Consider the following 19,785-nt stretch of genomic DNA (forward strand, 5'->3'; position numbering starts at 1 on the left):
TGCACTCCAAGGGGTCGGAGAAGTGAGGATGTGCCACCAGAGTGATGGCAGGACCATAGGGAAGGAGGGTTGGTGGCTTAGGGGACACCTCCCAGAGCCACTCCAAGGGATAAGGTGGGAGGGGAAGGAAAATGGGTGTCAAGGAGCTGGAGGTGGAGAGGAAAAGATGTCCAGCATTGATGTCCATCTGCAGTGTCTTGGGAAATTATCTCCAGCCCCACAGGCTCCATCACATGGAGCTCCATCCATAGCATCCAGGGCAAGCACTCCTGTCTCTCTATCCCTTAAATCTGCACTTTTAAATTAAAATAATACAAGCTGTCTGATTCTGCTCATCATTTAAAATTTTGCAGCTGAAATGCTTTTTTTTTCCCCAGAAAGGGGAAATGAATATCTGAAAAACAATATATTGCACGTGGGTCTTCTAAATCAGGACATAAAGAATTCAAACTAGGATTTTGCTGAGAAACGTCATGAACACAGAAAATTAGAACAATTGTTTCCACTTGCCCAGCACAAAACTTTGTAATATATTGCATTTTGCCTTGACTTGCAAGAAGCTCACTGCTGCTCTCCAAGGAAGCCCCACTGGAGAGGCCCCCAAAGTTGCGGACATGATGGCCAGGACCCAAACGCTGCCCCACACCCTCCAAGGGCTCTTTTTCAACATGACATTTCTATGGGCAACATTCATTTTTCATGTCTTATGATAGAAGCCCAAAAGGTCTTTGGGTTTTGACTTTTCTATTAAAAATTCAACAGCTCAAAGGCAAAAAGCCCAACTAAGGAGGACTTGCAGCCTTTCTCAGAGCGTGTTGGGTACCCCAGTGGGTACCAAGGATGACAGAGCAGGGCAAGATGGAGAAGCTGATGAGATGCCTAGAAAACATGATGGAGCACCAGGCACGATGACTCCCCATTCCTCTCTCATACGGCACAGCCCCGCAGCCTCCCCAGGGGCCGTGCCAGCTGAACCCCCCAGATCTCAGCCAGGATCTGCTCTATCTGCTTTTTAAAAGATGAGTGAGGCAAAAAAATCCACATCTGTAATTTCCCAAATGAGGAGCTTTGATTTTTAGTTAATTAAAATCAGATGGAACAGACTCGGTGCACCCACGGATCAAGAGCGTGACAGAAAGCTGTGCCATTAATTAGTGCCTGCTACAAGGTTCATCAGTCCAGTAAACCCAACAGAAAAAAAAACTGCAATAAAAATAAACTCCTTGGCAGAAGGTGTGCACCAAGTACATCTTGCAGTGGGGCACAAAAAAAGTGGTTTAAAAAAGCCTCAAGAGGAGAAAAAGACAACAATATCGATACAGGAAAGCAGCAGGTAAGGGGATCTAGACCATAGAAATGGGAACACTTTTGTGTTTTTAAACAGTACTCAAGGAGGAAGACGTGTCTAGGGCTATCTGTCAGGTTAGGGACATGTTGGGGGAAAGCCTCCAAGCATCACCGGCTGCTGCTAGTGGTAGTGGCCCAGCCATCCAGGGAGACCCGAGGTCCTGAGCTCACCTCTGGCCTCCTCTTGAGTCCCAGCAAGCCCGAGCGCTCTCCTCTTCATCCCTAGGGATCAACAGGTAGAAGAAGATCCAACCTCAACTGGGGAATGAAGCCAATTTCCAAGGAATACCATCCTACGTAGCCTACAGGGCACACGCTTGGACCACAGCAACGATGGCTTCTTTGGAGGTACTTTAAACCAAAATTCAAGCTGTGGAAGCTGAGATTTGCCCAACGCCCCCCTGTTCAACGTCAGCATATTCACACGGAGGCAGATGCAGAGAACCCAGCCCAGAGTCCTCCCTTCTTCACTTCCACAAATACCAGATTCCTCTAAAACACTGTATGGAAATTAGCAGCTCTTAGGTTGTATAACTTTTTATTCTAGTAGGAGGAAGGAAATTATCTGATCTATGAATTTAAAAAACTGTGGAAAAATACAATCTGTGAGATTCAGAGCTTGAAAATACCAGTGCAAGAAATAGAAGAGCAGATCTTGGCTTTCAGAAATCAGCACGGCTCCTTCAGAGCCCTGCGCTCGCCTGCTTTATATCACCTGTCGCGATGGTCTATCGGTGACAGGACCCAGGGTGCTCCCCAACCATGTGCCATAACACCAGGCAGGAGTTCCAGGACACCGGGGTAAGATCTATCTCTCAGAGCATAGGATGGAGATGTTTCCACCTGAGCTACTGGTCTCATGCTCCCTTTACGGCCAAAGTAGAGAAAAAGGCATTTTTAGAGGAGATTTGCCTGATCCATTTTACATTCTTATTCTAAGATAGAGTCTCATTTTTGTTTTTTCGGGGGGTGTTGTTATCCCCTAGGCCCTCCTCCACAACCAGCAGGCAAACAGCTTTTGCTCTCTCTCTTTTTCTTTCTTTTCCAGTGAGAGCTGAACTCCTGACTTCATCACCAAACTCCAGCGTTGGCCCTAAAAGAAATAACCCATGCACCCTCAGAGCTGACAACACAAGGCTCGCTTCAGCCCCAGGTACTTCTGTGCCATCCCAGAGAATGTCCTCACCAACACAGCCCCAAGGGGTTCTTCAGACACATCGTGAACCCTTATTCCTTCATCAACGTACATGCAAAGGCACATGTCAGGAGGATACATCTCGTCAGGCACGCAGCCAAGGGAGGAAACTAAGTCCTTGGGGTGTATAAAATGGGCTCTAGTGCCCATGTGGATGGTGAGGACTGAGGACTGAGGACTAAAGGATGCCACTCCAGTTGCATCAGTAGAGCCAACAGCGGAGACGGATCAGTGGAGGTCAGGACAGTGGGACATCCTGCCGCTCTCCCATGTCTCACCTGAGCTTCTTGCTTCATGGCCTGGCTGGAAAAGCAGTCAAAAAAAAGCAGTCAAGCATTGCTGCTGTACTGGGAACGATGACAGCTCCATCTAATGCTCTCACAGCTATTTGCCACACTGCCCTCAGCCCAAGAGCCTGTCCTTACCACGGTGGCACTGGGAAGACACACTAAAGCCCGCGGGCTAGTCCCAGCAGTCCCCACCTCTCCAACCACTATATAAAACATCAAATCCTAAAAGGACTATACCACACAGACTTATTCATCCACCAGCATAGATCTGCAGGTGGGACACTGCCTTTATACTGAGGTTAGTGATTTCAAGGTAGCTTTTAAACCATATGAGCAAAAGATACAACAGGCCGGTGTCCATATTAACACAGCAGCTTGACTTATCCTTCCACTTGCCCAAAAAGCCCTTCAACAGTGATATTTCAAAACCAGGACACCATTCCATGATGCTTCAGTGCAATTTGCCAATTTGATGGCAGTTCCCATCAGCAGGAGGACTACAGCCACCTCCACCATGTCTACAACCAACCCCGGGCAACAGACACTCCTGGTGGGCAACAACTCAACTCCGTACCAGGTCTTTAGACTGGCGATCCCAAGCTTAAGCAACATTAACCTTCCATGTGGCTATGGGCTACTCCCCAGTTTTGGCTGCTCCTCCAAGTGGTATTTCCCCTCTTTTCCCACATAGAGGATAAGGATTTTGATGGCAGGAATTTTGTTGGGTTTTTTTAAACTTTTTTCTTATTTTTTAAACACTTACCTACCCAGCAACAGACACAACCAAATTCCTCAGGACTATACAATGCAAATAAATCAACAGTCTTGTTTCAACCCATTTGACACTTACTATAAATTGCAAAGAACATATTCCAACATTGCCCTTGTCCTAACCAACTGCTACACACTCAACTGAACAGCAACCTGTGACATCCTTCCAAATGAGGACCTCGGGGAGGATGGACAAGACATCTGCTTCCCTTTAACGAGCCTAAGATACAACTCCCCATTAACACTCCCATTTTCCAGCTGAAGAAACCCAATGCATAACCACACACACTTCTGCAGCTTTTGCTGGAGTGGATTAAGAAGTTCACTGACATCTTTTGAGCTGAGATGCTGTTACATGCTGCATGAATGCTCGCAACCCAAAAGCCACCAGGGTTAGCTTCAACCGATGCTGCTTTCACACACCACGGTGGTTCACCAACTGGTGGTTCTCTCTTGAAGGATTCCAGATGGACCTCCAAGAGCACATTTGTCCATGCCCCAAAGCAAATGGCATCATGCAGCATCAGTGTACGACGGCACCAGGAGTACAGCTTAAGATCCAGGATACCGGTCCCTGCTCCGACCAGGAAACATCACTTTCTTTGGCAAAGCTTATATGGAAAACTCTATTTTTCTGCTTCTGATAAAATCCTTGTGTAATGGCGAAGAGTGCAGAGCAAAGCACGCTGCCACTAAGACAGAAGGAAAAGGGTATTTCTTTCTGTCTTCACACCTTTTAGAGTTAAACATTAATGGTGTCGAGATGTCTTAAGTAAAAAAGGCTGGTTGTCTGAACAATGTCAGGAAAAATTATACGGTGCTGAGTGAATGCAAAATTAATGAGCACTGAATGCTGACAGGAGAGAACAGGCATAAGGAGCCGAGACTTTTTTATAGTCAATGCTGAGATCAAGCAGCTAGAACATCTCCATCTTGCTGGGTGAAGGAATAAAGGCAGAAAAAAACTTTTATCTCAAATCTGAAGAATTTAATTCATTCAAAAACTGTGTCAACTCTGCATGGCCAAATCTACAGCGATGAGAAAGGGCTACATACATCTCCCCTGCAAAACTTTAATTCAGCCCTGGCATAGCCTTCATTCTTCTCCTGCAGGCATAAAATACATTGCAACACCATTTTAACGATCCGACTTAATTAATTTTGCAAAGAATTAGACTATTTTTTCTCCAGATGTAGCATCTTGAAGCCCTGGTACGCTGCATGCTAAAGTCCATGAGAAGTCACTATTAAAAATTCACTCGTGTCAACCGTTAAACCAGCTTTATGCTCAAGTTGCACAGGCACGTCAAATATGTGAACTGCACCGGCAAGGAGACGCCTGCCAAAGCGTGCAGACAATGCAAAGCTCGAGCGCGGCGAGGGGGGAGCTGACGCTTCCCATGCACAGAGCAGCACTCCCCCTCCAGCCCCGCTCCTCCAAACCCGACTTTCTCGCGCCTCCCATCTGTCTCTCCTCGGCTGCAAAGGGAGAGCTGTCAATCTGCAGCTATGGAGGGGATCGACTTGCTTTTTCTGCTACGCCAAAGGGATCTGTCGGAGGTAAAGGCAGACTTCGTGGTGCAGTGCAAATGAACCGAGGGGTGGCTGTAACACATGCATGTGAGTGTGGTCAGTAGGTGCAAGTGCAGCTCCGGGCCATGAAATGCCCCTGGGAGGACAGGAATGGGCAGGAGCAAGCCATGTGGTATGGGAAGCTACCTAGAGAAGATGGAGCTGTGTGGTATGGGAAGCCACCCAGAGAAGATGGAGCCGCGTGGTATGGGAAGCCACCCAGAGAACATGGGAGCCACATGGTATGTATGGGAAGCTACCAGAGAAGATGGAGCCTCCTGGTATGGGAATCCACCCGGAGAAGACAGATCAAGCCACGCAGGTGAAGACTGCCTTCTTGTCGATCTGCACAGAGCCTGCTCAGGAGGACCTCACCTCCAAAATGAACTTTAACTCTTCCAGTGCAATTGTTACATGCAGAACAGCGGGTGCAGTGCCAGATGCTGCATGTTCAGCATGGGTGCACGAAGGCACAACTCTCGGGTGCTCCCTGTCCCAAAGCAGGCGACTGCCTGGGAGAGTAAGGAACAAGGCTGAATATCCATCCTTTGTTTCCCCCGGGAAATACCACAGAGAGAGACTCATGCTCTGGGGTTCTGCACCTAGGGCCAAGGTGCAGCTACCTGCAACTACTTTTTTAAGGACTGTATTCATTATTTCAAAAATTTGAGATGGTCCAAACTATTCCCTGCTCCCATAAGAAACCATCCATGCACATAATTCACTGTCTCAGCACAGCAGCTGCACCAAACCCATGGCAAACATCAGCCTGGGGAACCTGATCCACCACTCCAGCGTTCGTCAACCCTGCTCATCGTAATATGGACTTAATGATTTAAAGGGTAGTTAGCTGAGAGTGGTGGTTTAATTAATTAATGAAAACCTGTCTTGGAAGGCAGACTTCCTAAATGGCAAGGGCAGAAGGAACGGTGAGAAATATCATTTAAAACAATCCAAATGGTGTTATTGGCTCTTTACCCAAGGCACTGATGAGGCTTTAAGTGCCACCAAACACCCCATGGTGAAATCATGGGGCTCAGGGCAAGCAGAAGAAGCCAGATGAAGAGCTCAGCAGCTGGGCACTGGGGAATAACGTGGCCCCAGAGGGAGCGAGACTGCTCCTGCACCTCTCACGCTCGTGTCCCAGCAAGTTTGTTTGCTTTGCCCAACCATACCGCTCAGCATAACAAAAGCTATTATCTCCTTGTACAAATCTCCCTTTATTTCCTCTGCTCACAGGAGCGTTAGGAGGATTAAGGTCTATAAAAGTTGGCTCAGGGGAAAATTTGAAGTGAAAATGGAAGGACTTGCACAGCTGGCTCCAAGTTTGGGGTTTTTTTCCCCCATAAGAAAGACGTTTATTGTGTTACTTCTTGCTTTTTAGGCACGACAATGCTTGCACTGCCAGGTGCTCTGATGGGTCAATAATCAAGATGGGCACTTGCAGAGACGTGCTGGGGTGAGCTTCTCTCTGAACCCCCTCTCTTGCAAAGGACACTTGATGACCAGCTCAGATGAGATGACTCCATCGTGGCTGCTAGAAGAGAGGTGGGACAGATCCCTGTTGTCCTGCTCCTGTACCCAAAGGGATGCCAGCTCACAGGATGGATGAACCTCTTTCTGATCATCAACCAAACGAACCAGGGTGCAGAGCAGAGGGAGGACAAACTCAGAGGAGGCAAAACCCTGCTGGGGTACCATCCCATCTTCAAGAAGAATCTTAAAATAGGTTTTGTCCATCTCTACGAAGGGTAAGGAGGGCCAGGAAAAGGGCTTTAAAGAAAGGGGATTTTTTTTCCTCCTCCTTTCCTGCCTTTCCTGAGACTGAAGCAAGGAGAAAAAAAAAAAAAAAAAAACCAAAGAGAAAAAAAAAAAGCTAATCCAGCACAGCAGAAGGCAAGAGGAGGAGTGATTTCTACAGGTGGTTTATTACTCTCCGCATGATCCACACGCCTGTTACATCCTATCAGATCCTCTTCTTACAGCGAGGTGCTAAAGGATTTATTAGTTCTTGACAGTGTGAGATGTTTAAAAGCTTGAGGATGTAATAACCAAATGTTCATTTGTTAAAATAAAGGCACTGTTTGGAGAGGTCTGTGCAATTCTTAGCAGCCTCCCCTTCCCCTTGGTCTATATTTAAGCTGCCAGCTAGATTAAAACTGTCAAAGCAGGGATGAGAATTTTATTGACATGCTTTGTAGGTGGTAGGGTTCCATAAAATAAACATATACAGAGGATGCTCCCTGGTGTTGCTGCACAGGCAGAGATTTTTATAGTACTGACCTGGGGGAGTTTGTATCTGAAATCAATCCCTGATATAAAACAGATTCCAGGGGATACGGAGAGACAGACTTCACAAATGTCTGCGGAGAGCGTGGGCAGGGATGCAATCCGTTTAACATTTCACGTTGAAACCAAACTGCAGAGAAGGGGAGGGCGTGAAATTCCCCGAACCCGCTCCAACAAACTCTTCACCCCTCGTGTGCGAGGTGCAATTAATTACTCTGATAACGGGGAGGTTTTAAGCCCGGGCAGGGCGCAGGATGGAATGTGGGGCAGGGGACACATGTGGATGCTCAGGAAGCAAAGCGAGGACTCTCGCCCCAGCTTTGCACTGGCAGAATTCGCTGCTGCAGATGGGGACCCAGCTCTCGAGGTGTTTTTCAAAATCAAAATATTCAGATTTATAGAGATGAAGGCCAGGAGAGATGACTAGATTGGCCAGTCTGACCTCTTGAATATTGCAGAGCCATCAAAGTTCACCCACTTCCACCACCACAATCCCTGAACTTCTGTTTGGCCAAAACCTGACACAACCCACCGCTTCCCTTGGCAGCTGGTTCCCAAAGCAATCACCCTCCCAGTTGTAACTCTGGGCCTGAGTCCTAATTTGTTTTTGTCTGGCTTCAGCTTTGAGTCATTCTCTGTTATGCTGGATCTAAAAACCGCTTTAGTAGCCAGCATTTTCCATTCTTGTTAGCGTTTATAGTGTCATCACCATGTCCCCACTCCTTTTTTTTGTTTCCCCCTGGATACACTCAACAGAGCTCTTCAACCTTCCAAGCTGCAAGACATTTTCTCCAGCCCCTGGCTCATTTCCATGGCTCTCCTCTCTGCCTTCTCTGGATTTTGCAATCTCTTTCCAGCATGGATACCATGCCTGAGCTCCAGTTTTGTCCCACCAACTCCATGCACGTGTAACATTACCCAAGAGAAGGCTACCTTGCTTTTCATCACATCCCAAGTTCACATTAACTGCCTTCACTTCCAGGATCTCCAAATCTTCTTGAAAAGCACCATTTCCCAGGATACCATCCATCCAGCACTTCTGTATGCCCATCCTGTATTGGTCCAGCAATGATTTTATATGTCCTTTCACATCCATGAAGATGTTCAATAGCACTGAGATCTAGCAGAGACTCCCAAGAAGCTCCATAAAACTCAATTTTGAGAAGAAAGGTGTTTTGTCAGGATGAGGAGAGGTCACCGGTGGTGTTCCTCTGGCACTCGAGGTAAGGTAGTCACGCAGGGAGAAAATACACACCAACTCGAGGGTGGGTTAACCCATTCACATGAAAGAGGAACAAATGGTAGAAAAACTACCCAATTACTCTGCTAAACTGTGCTACTTTCTCCCACTTTCTACTACTTGAAGATCACAAACTCATCAACCAAGAACATCAGCTTTGGCTAAAAGTTGGGGATGGCTTAATGGAAGTGACAAGAGGAGACAACAACCATTACCTCCAGCATACCAGGGATGGTACTAGCAAGAACCTAATGCTACTGGTTAAGATCTCGTAAGAAAAACCATGACAGTCTAGGCCAATTCATTCAAGAAAAATGAAGTTCAGTTGGAAGAAGTGCAGAAAAGAGCTGTTGGGTTGATTAAAGGAAAGGCATAACTATCTGACACCAAGATCCTAGGAGAGCTTGGTTTGTTGGACGAGTCAAGCGAAGGTAGAGAACAAGAGCAACAACTTCATACCGCCTTTAGGGAAGGGCGGTAATTGCCAAACAGAAGGAAGAATAAACCAAATTAAAGGGCAATGCTGGCACAGAAATGATCCGAAACTCATTTCCACCGAAAATGAGCAAGTGGTTTCATCCTCTTCAGGATCTCAAAAGGATTCTTGGAAGGATGAAGTTAAACAGTTAAAAGGACTGTATCTGTTTGTACTCTGTTTACCTTGGATCAGCCTCACACTTGAGGGCTTTCAGTGGGCACCTACCGAAGCCAAGGAGGAATTCCCCCTCCCCACTGATGTTTAATCTGGCCTCCAGGGTTTGGTTGTTTTTCTTTCTCTGTAGCCCTCCAACATATGGTGAAAAATTGGCCGCCGAGACAAGATGAAAGCGGTGTGCACCCCTCCCTCTAGTAGCACGAGCAGCTCGATCGGGGTTAATCCAACCACCAGATTTGGAATGAAGAAAGACCTTTCCTCCCCAGCACCTGCAAACACCAACGACAGCGTCACTGGCTGAGAAGGTCCTTCCTGACCTCAGAGACGAAGGTGGAGGAACCCAGAGTCTGCAAAACACCGCTCTAAGGCAAAAGCAAAGTTCCCCTTTCCTGACCTCCCTTGAAGCAAACAAAATCAGGATAACTCCAATAAAGTCAATGCATTTAAAGAGGAGACTACAGCACCAGGCTGACAGTTGTAGCCTGAAGAGATTGCAATCTAATTTTAGATTTGACACAAACCTTAATGTGGTTTTAATTAATTAATTAAAAAATCCTTTAATTAATATAAACCCCTTAAAGCGGTTTTCATTTACTCCATTTCCAGGAGACATTTCCACTTACATTGCTCCTCAGATGCCATTCTTCTGCTTGCTTTTGTTCTTCAGTCAAACCTCAAATGTTAGACCTAAACTTCTGTTTATAATACGTCGCTGGCCTTGAAAGCTGGGATGCTTTGAGCTCAGGCTATGTCTTGAGCCTTCACTTTAACGGTTTTCCAAGTAATGGGGTTTCCATCTCTTCTCTGACTATGCAAAAACTTGTTCTTCCATTGCATGGAAGTCTCCTCTTTTGGGTCCACTGAAGGACCTCCGTGTTGACTCAGCACATAAAAGCTACCAAAAATTACACTTGAATTCTCTGAATCTAATAGTTCAAGTTTATCTCAATTTCTGCATGCAAGGCAGAAAGGCAGCAGTGATGGTGTGCTGTCACCCTGCCCTCCTGGCAGCAACACCCACCTTGGGCAGCTCTCCAGGCCACCAAGGAAGGAGCTCAGATGTGATGTGGGAATGCACAGGACATCCCCGGGGTCCAGAGTCCCTGGGACCTCTCTCCCCCTTGGCTCTCCTGATGGCAACCTGTACTTGGTAGAGTGGCCACTGGCTCATGTCTTCAACCTGCTCCATCTGCATGGCCAGCAGCCTGGGCACCACATCTAGGTGACCACCACATACTGCGTCCAGTTTGGGGACCCCCGTGTAAGACAAACTGGAGTGAGTTCAGTGGAGGCCACCAAGATGGTCAGGGCTGGAGCACTGGTCCTGAGACCAGAGGCCAAGGGAAGGGGTTTGCTCAGCCTGGAGAAGAGATGGCTTTGGGGCACCTGACAGCAGCCTGCCCATGCCTACAAGAAGTTATGGAGGTGATGGAGCCAGGTTCTTCACAGCAATGCATGGTGAGAAGATGAGAAGCAATAGGTGCAAGTGAAGCAAGAGATGTTCAGGTGGGACAGGAGGAAAATCTTGTTCACTACAAGGCCAGCCAAGTGCTGGAGCAGGTTGCCCAGAGCACTTGTGCTTCTCCATCCTTGGGGGCTTCCAAAGCCCAATTAGGTAAAGCCCTCAGCAACCTGGGCTGGTCCCAGAGCTGACCCTGCTTTGAGCCCATTTGTCAACCACCATCACTATCAGAAATGGAAATAAGCTTTAGGGAAATGAGATGGTTCCAGCAGGAGAGAGAGATTGCCAGCACCCAGGTAAAATGTTAGACTTCTCCAAGAGGATACTAGATTACAATATGGGGAGAGGGAAGAGCTGAAATGAAAAAGTATTCAAAAATATAAAATGCAAGAAATAATGCAAGCATAAACAAGGCAGAGCATGTTATGCAGAAGGTACTTTCCCTTGGTGGCATGGAGGCAGCAGCTCCAAGGACCTGAGAAGTTTAATCAGAAACTGGAAATAACTGCCTGTGATTCAATGCATGGCAAGAAAGACGCCTTCAAACTGGAGTTGGTGAAAGAAGGATATGCAGACAATTTAGGAGGATCCTAAACAGAAAAAAAAATAATGCCTAAAGACTTTAACTACACTATCCTGGCAAAACAAAGCCAAGCGAGGGAGAAGATCCCAAAGGCTCTGTCCACTCCTGCACTGGAGATGTCCAGCTCCTCCACAGACTCAGTAACATGGACTTGGGCTAGATATTTCCTCAAAGCTAATGGAAGTCCATGTACAGGTCCATCCCCGGGGCCTGTGGACACAAAACCCTGTGGACTGAGGGTAACGTGGGAGCCTGGACCTGGGCAGAAGAAACCAGCTGACAGCCTTTAATTGCTCTGCACTGGGTTCCTCTGCTTTGGGGTAAAGCTCGCCAAGGGGCCTTGGCTCTGTGACTTGCTTCCACACACTGCACGCAATTACTCGCCTTGTGGTTTTATGGGAGTAATTTTATGATCTTTAATAGCGCACCACATCACTCGGCTGCTGGGACAAGAAGGGGCTCTTGACTCAGCGCCTGAGGACAAGGTCTCCTCCTGTCCTCCTCCCAAAACCTCACGCCGCCGTTGCAGGCTGTGGGAGAAGCCTCTTCCCAGGCCACCACTTCACCATTTTCTGACCACCGCTAAATACAAAGCCAAGGCTTTTTTGTTCTCTCTTTAGAGCTTGCCACGTGTTGGCATTCCCAAACCCAAGAAGAAACTCAGCATTCGTTTTGGAGAGGCTTCCATATATCCCACTGAGGATCCAGGACCTCTCTGCACTAGAAGCCGTACATGTATATCACAAAATAAATCCAGGGCCAAATCTAAGCATATGACAAGACAGCAGGGAAACTTAATTAAAGGAAAGCCACTGACAGCCCACTGATCATATGCAACAGAGCAGCCAAGATCAATAATTATTTCATATACTTCACTTAATTAACCTACTGTATTTACCCAGAAAGAAAATTACTTCCCCAAGTAGGTTCACTTCCAAATGGGGGGTGGTCTTAAATTAAGGGTCCTCTTCTTTTTGGGTTGATGTGCCCTAGTGACAAAGGAGCACAAACTCACCTGAAGGAGCCCATCTTACTATGGCCACACTTCAGAAAAAAACAAATCAAAAGATGTCAGGAGGACACAACTGCTCCATGGTTTTGTGGGACCCAAAAGAGGACACCTCCATGCAGCAGAAGAACAAGTTGTGGAATGTTTGTGTAATCTGAGAAGAGACAGAAATGCTCTTATCCCTAAAACCTCTGAAAATTATTGAAGTAAAGGCTCAAGAAATAGCCTTCTCCCCCTCCCTGCCCAAAGTAACTCAATTTAAAAATTGAGGGTCATCTTTGCAGGTTAACACAGTAATGTTCAGGAAAGAAAGCTAATTCTTCTAGTGCCCTTTTAAAACATCCCGAAATCGGGTCACTATGCTGTAGCATTATTACAGAATAAAACTGCATTAAAAAAGATCTGATTTTTTTTTTCTTATACATCTATAAGAATAAATTCAGCAGCTCCACCACCAAAAAGCCAGGCTTCACTGGGGCTGAAGGTGTCATACACGGGATCATAATGACCCTCCATCGCCATAAGAAGCATTGCATTGCAAAGGCAAGCAATGACTCGGGGTCCTTCATGAGACAAGCTAAGTTGTACAAATCCAAGCAAACGCAGAATAAATCCTTTGTTTTGGCAACTACAGAATAAATCTGCTGGGGCTTTTGGACCTCGCAGGACCAGAAACTCATGAGCATCACCCCACGTGTCCTGGCGGGGCCGGGAGCCGTGCCGTGGCTGCTCCTGGACCAGGTAGCTGCCGGCTCTGCACACCGACTCCCACAGAAGCCGAACATACGGCAGCACAGCGGGAGCGACCGTCAGCGAGCGGCGATGAGCAAACGCAGGAAGGACAGGGGGAAGGAGGTCCCTTGGACGCCAGCAGCGGTAGAATCGCTTGCGATGCCTTAGGAGGTGTTTCAAGGGCAATCCTCTGCGGCTGTTTGAGTTTGTAGGCAGTGTAATGAAAAGCTCAATACTATTTGATTTATTCTATTAAGGTGCTGCATTTATACTCCTGCTCTGGAAGGAAATTAAAGCAGCCTATCAATGGAGAGGGCTTTTAGAAAAAGACTTGGTGGCTTCATCTTAAAAAGGACACTGCCAAGGTTGGGAGCTCTACAAGCGAGATAAGATGACCCCTCCGCCAGCTCCCATCTCCGTCAGATCTCTGCACGCTGCTCATCACCCCTTCCATCAACCAAAGGTTATCACCCTCCCAAAACTGGGGCATTTAATTAAAAACATCATCCAGGGGAAAAAAGGAAATACCTTTCTGGACCCTGTCTGCCACTGCAGAGCCTGGCGTCGCAGGGGTGTTGGATGCCGAGGCTCTGCCTCAACTTGGGCAGGGGTGACCCTAACCTCCATGGGGTACGCATCAAGTATTACATCATTTTACAGAAAATAAACAAAACAAGTGGTGGTCCACGCATCAATGCAGCTTTTCCAATATCTCTGCTCATTTTTTTACTCCTATATCACCAAGATGCCTTATTTTTACATTTGCAGCCACACACCGGCTGCCTTTCCAGCAGCAACCAAGCCTCCTCCCCATCCTGCAGTCTCCTGACTCCATCACAGCTCCACCAAGCTGCCCTGATGGCTTCTTTTAACAGCCTTTACACCACCTCTGCTAACCCTACAAGCCAAAGAGCGATGCATGTTGAGCAGCGAAGCTGTCCAGCTTGCCTCCATCCATCAGGTTTTGACTGCAGCAGCACTGCTCTGAATTAAAACAACCTTGGGCAAGCTCACCTCCACATGATGGATGGACATCAGCTCCATCTCACAGCATGGCTCTGCAGCGGAGGACCTACCCCAGGAGGGGACCTCAGGCATCCATGTGCTGGGCCTGACGCCAGGCTGAAGGCAAAGGGGAGGGAGGTCAGCACTGATGGACCACTGCCCCGTGGAGCCCAGGCAGGATACTCAGAGAGATCTTCTCCTTGCTGACCTCCACACCGCCCAGGAGATATCGGTGGCCTTTTCTCCTCCTTCCCCAGTAAGCGACCATGCGCAGGCATGGTTCAGGGCTCCAACACTCAAACCACCCGACTTGAAAAAATCGAAAAAACTTTTGCGGGACGGACAAAGGCTGAAAAATTAACTGTCTGGCCTCTTCCTCCGCTGCGTTTATTGCTGTCTTGGCAGATGAATTTCAGGTTGCTGCCACAGCCGCAAACCGCTTGTTCTGCCAACTGTACATTACTAACATTGGAAGGTGTCCAGACCTAGGAATCTTTTCTAAAAGCATTTGCTTCATACTTTAAATAGCAGCCCAGCAGGCAGGGGGATGGGAGGGAGGGCTCAGCCCCTGCGTGCGATCCATCTGCAAGCTTCTGCCGGCTCCTCCACCCCTTTGCGGGTTAAAACCGAGGACGACCCGCGGCGGAGGTGCAGGGGAGGGAGAGAGCTGGCGGGATGCAACCTCTAAACCCTCCAGGCTTGGCAGCGGGAAGGATGCCCCCCTCCCCGGGATGTCCCCGCTCCCCCGGCGCTGCCACCTGCCCCTTCCCAAGCTCCCCAGCTCCACGCCTGGCACATTATTAATTAAATTAATAGCAGGACATTGACTGTTTTTTCATTGAAATCTGCTCTGTTATGAGGTTTAGCATCATTTTCCCTGGTGCTTATGGGTTTTGCTTATTATTGGGCTGAACAGCATTATTTCTGGGATTTAAATGATTCTGTGATTTGTTGGGATGTCCTGAGCCCGCTGTAACACACCACCGCGAAGTCCAAACTCCCCGGTTCCTCTCTGTTACGTGAAATCACGTCTCTAGGTGGGTTTTCTAATGGAGCATTAGAAGGGGCACAGCCACGCACTGCAGGATATGTTGCCGTTCACAATACTTTAGCAACAAAACCACATCCTTGGTAGTTAGCAAATATTAATCAGCTTTATGGCTGAGAAACAGAGAGGAGGAGGATGAAGGACATGGGCAGGGAAACACAACATCCAACACTCGATATAACTATAAGGACAGAAAATTATCTCTGGCCACAAATACTCTGACTTTTTGCTGTATTTTTTCTACCTCCTCATGTGAAATGCTCTTGCAGTAAACAAGAACAAATACAGGTGAAGTTTCTTTTCTTTGGTAATTTGGCGCTGCACTAGAGAAGCCGGCAATACAGAGCAAAGCTCAAGGCATAATATTTTTAAGCAGTGCTTGTCCCAGTTAATGTTCAGCCCTGCTGTGCAATGTCAAGAAAACTAATGAACAGCAAAGTGGCAGCGAGCAGAAACCTGGGCGTACTCACTCGCTACCAAACTCCTTTCAGAGCCCAGGCACAACGTGAATGAAATCTAAAAGCAGTTGTCCTGGTTCATCGGGAAGCCCGGGCAGCCCGGGCGACGTGAGCCGAATGCTTTGCCACTGTGCTTGCCCCAAAATTCAGTGCCTAAAATAATAGTGAGCCGGGAGGACCTACGGCAATGCCTGGCTTGTGATAGGACAAGGGGTAATGGTTTTAAACTAAAAGAGTGTTGATTCAGACTAGATATAAGGAAGAAATTGTTTACAATGAGGGTGGTGAGACATTGGCACATGTTGCCCAGAGAGGTGGTCGATGCCCCATCCCTGGAAACGTTCAAGGTCAGGTTGAACGGGGCTCTGAGCAACCTGATCTGGTTGAATATGTCCCTGCTCGTCGCAAAGGCTTGGACTAGAACACCTTGAAAGGTCCCTTCCAACCCAAACCATTCTATGGGGTGCCTGTACATGCATACCCACAACCCAGCCACTGGGTTTGGGAAAAATTTAACATCTGTTATCAGGGAACACGGCTCCACTTGGAGCATGCGACGGGAGCTTTGGCAAAGGCAACGCTTGACGGATGATGTGCTCTCAGCACTAATGCTGAGCAGGATTCACCTTGTGCACGAAGGACAAAGTGTTCACACGAAGGACAAATATTTGCACAAAGGACAAAGTATTTGAGCTCACAAGATGGGCAGCCCTTAGCAGGCATGATACAGAGCAAGCTGGAGCCCACCTGCAGCAGCTCCAGGAGGGATGCTGAGGTTGCAAGGACCTGAACAAGTCCCACTCCCTCCTTAATATACCTCACCCCTTCACCTGTGCATCGCTTGAGCCCTGTGGACTTCCACATTTCAGTCTATGAGTTGATACTCTGGGTGAATTTTAACCTTTATATATATGGCTTCTCAGGCACCTCTTCTCTGTTCACCAGTTACAGCACCGTATTCACTGGCGGGAGGTGGATTAATGCCCCCTCTAATCTGTTCAGCTGGCAGGAGAACAGATCTGACAAGGGTACATGGTTCTTCACCAACTCTTGCACAGCATGAGGCAGAGCTATCTCTCCTTCACCCTTACCCAGCCATAAAATAGGGTTTCTGCACACAGTTAATAGCAGTATTGCTGATAAGCTCTTAACAGGTCTAATCCTGAAAGCTTAACAAACACTTCTGATTATTTTAATCTAAGGATTAATTTCAGGATGAATCATAAACACAGAGTAAAGTGCCACCTTGCACCAGAAACAAAGGTGGCATCTCAAACAAGCCAAGCAACAGAGGTGAAGCATACCCTTTCATATTACTGCTTCAATAAAAGCAGAAGGAAAACTATTGCAAATGGAATGATTATGTAATGATTTTTCTTGAATTAAGTCATGATTATTTGCTGCGATTTAGAGTCTGAAGGGTTCCAGGAGAATGCTTTTACTCTGAAGGTTTCCAACAAGCCAAGGCAGGAGGCTGCCGCCTTACCTTGCTCCAACCTCTTCATCTGCTGGATCTGATCAACCGTCTTTTTTAGGATCTTGCATTTGTCGGGTTTGACACTCAGAGTGTCGATGTCCCCAATGTTTGCAGACAGCAGCTCCGCCAGCTCCTCTAAATATTTATTCTCCTGTTCCCGTCGCCGCTTTTCATTGCTGTTAAAGAAGGGAAAAAAATTAAAAGTCACGTTAATGACTTTTTCCCACTGCTCAGTCTAGTCACACCCGGGCACTGGACAAGAACCCAAAAATACAAGTATTCGCTGGAGTGATGACCACGCTATAATCCAAATATCTCCAAAATACTGGGGAGTTCATCCAGGCCTTTGTCTATTTTTATGCATATAATCAAAATTTATGCCAAGGAAGATACACAGGGCTAGCCAGACACCCCCAACAAAAACAGACCTCTAACATTCAGAACTCTCTCTTCCTCTCAAAAATAGTTAGAAATTAGTTATATCAAAAATAATAAAAAATAGTTATATACAGCCTCTTATTTGTTTACAGCCACTATTCCAGTTGTCACCAAGTTTAATCCTAAATTCATACATAAAAGCTAACAACACCCACCAGAGTTCACCAAAGTGAAAATCGGAATCAAGAGTGACATGAGAAAATTGAAAAATATTCATGAGAACAACCTTTTTGTCCCAGCGAAAGCAGCTTTTCTTTTAGCTCTCGGCCACTGCAGAAGCCCAACGCTCTCCCATCAACTACTTGTAAATTCTGGGAATTGAGAATATATTATAAACCTGGTATGACATGGCCATCATTGAAGCCACCTTGGACACTGTAACATATTCCTTTACCAAAGATGTTACAAGCATCAAACCCACCAAAACGAACTGTGCATATGGGAGAGATGCACAGAGACACACTTTCCCTAAATACCTTCCTCTACATCAACCACAGGATGAAATGAGGACACCTCAAAATGCCTAACACAGCGCTACACCGCTTGTGATGCCTTTTATCAGGTTGGTTTTCAATAAGCCACCTAATTTTTTGTTGCAACCTTCACAGGACACCCAGCACTCTATTTAAGAAGTACTGCCTAAATATCCCTAACAATTACTAGACACCAAGAAGCTGCTGAGACAGCTGTGGGCACGGTGAGATGTTCCTGGCCTCAAAGAGGCCCCACCACTCATGGAGGGGCTCAGAAAACACTGGTTACAAAAGCTGAATCTGTAAGTCTGGCTCAGTAGCAGATTTGTGTCCCACCGCAGATGCCGCTGTGTTTTAATATGTGGTGATACAAGCTCTGCTAACAGCTGAAGACTTCAAGAAGAGGTTTGGTTTATTATATCTGCTGAGAGTGCAAGCCAACCTGAGCATGAATATACCTTGATAACTCTGCAGAGACCCTTTAGAAACCGTATCTGTCCAAAAGGGGATGAGACACCACCAGCTCTCCCCTCTAAGGAGCTCCTCACGTAGGCTGCACAGATGTTTCTTTATTTTTTTCCAATTCTACTTTATTAGCTCAATATCCAGGTCTGACACGTAGGGGTTGTCTCTTGGGCATTTTTCTGCTGCTTAAACTTGCTCTCACATGAAAATATCTGACCACCGCAGGGATGAGACTCCATGTTGAACCCCCCCTTGCCTTCCAAGTTCACTCTCCATTACCTCGCTTCTCCTCCTGCCCCTGTCTCTCCAGATGCCGTGACTGCCCAGAGGAGCGCCAGGAATGACTCGCCCTCCTTTAATTCAGCAGACCAGCAGAATAAAAAAAGAAAGGGAAAAAATAAAAGCAAGGCCAGCTGCGGGTGTGGAAAACACAAGCTGTGTTTCTGCCTGGGCCAGCAGTCCCGTGAAGTCCATGAGCGAGACCTTCCATGGCAGACACATGGTGCGACCTGGAAACTCCTCTGCAATGGGTTTGGGTGGGAGCAAGAGCCCTCGCTTCCCTGGCAGGCAGCTGCCAACTGGTAATAAGGGTTGCAGGCAGCAAAAACAGCTTCACAGAGGTAGGTTGGATATACACCTGCTGCAGAAGTTCTGGGTCCAGCCATGGACCTCAGCCTCTTTTTGCACAGGTATCAGTGACACCAGTGCCGGCGTGGTCCCTGGCAGTGGGCAGGCAAATGCTTCACGAAGGAGCTGAGCGAGTATTTTAGTTAAGGTCAAATTAATTCCTAGCTCTTCCTGCGAACCAAAAAGCAATAGCAGAGGGGAGAGAAAAAAAAATTCCTCTGTTGTGGGTGAGCTCATTTCATGAAAACCCTTAATGTCGCTGTTGCTGTGGCAACTTTCAAATTGTAGGAGGGAGAATTGGCCAATTTTCCTTACATAAAAGCATCATGAGAATATTACAGCAGTGGGTTGTTCTTTATGACTCCCAAGTACCATCAAAAGCAATAGTTAAACCTTCCAGGTTTTAACAAAAGAGTTTTGAAGTTCACTCTGCTCTGGAGTACATTACGGAAGACTCTGGCCAGCCTGGGGAGGAGGATGACGTCCCTCCCCACCGTGGCTGTGAGTCGGGAGATGGTCTGAAAGAAGGAAGACGCAGCACTGGTGAGGGCTTCTCTTCTGGATTCTGCTTCAGGTCCAGTGTTCGGGGTTGGATGGCCAACCCAATGACAAGTATTTGAGTCAACCATTCTAAAAATGCTTGTAGGTG

General features: G+C 47.1%; 1 protein-coding gene across 5 annotated transcripts in view; it reads right to left on the reverse strand.

The window, feature by feature from the left end:
• Positions 1-19,785, reverse strand: part of NCOA1 (nuclear receptor coactivator 1) — a 185,887-nt gene that overhangs the window by 43,417 nt on the left and 122,685 nt on the right. For all 5 annotated transcript variants that reach the window (XM_041128729.1, XM_030038087.2, XM_030038093.2 and 2 more), the window contains one exon: positions 17,143-17,309. In XM_041128729.1, the coding sequence (XP_040984663.1) occupies positions 17,143-17,309 (167 nt within the window). The remainder of the gene's footprint in view (positions 1-17,142; positions 17,310-19,785) is intronic.

Source organism: Aquila chrysaetos, chromosome 15 (assembly GCF_900496995.4).
Source record: "Aquila chrysaetos chrysaetos chromosome 15, bAquChr1.4, whole genome shotgun sequence".
In the NCBI taxonomy this organism is placed as follows: Eukaryota; Metazoa; Chordata; class Aves; order Accipitriformes; family Accipitridae; genus Aquila; species Aquila chrysaetos.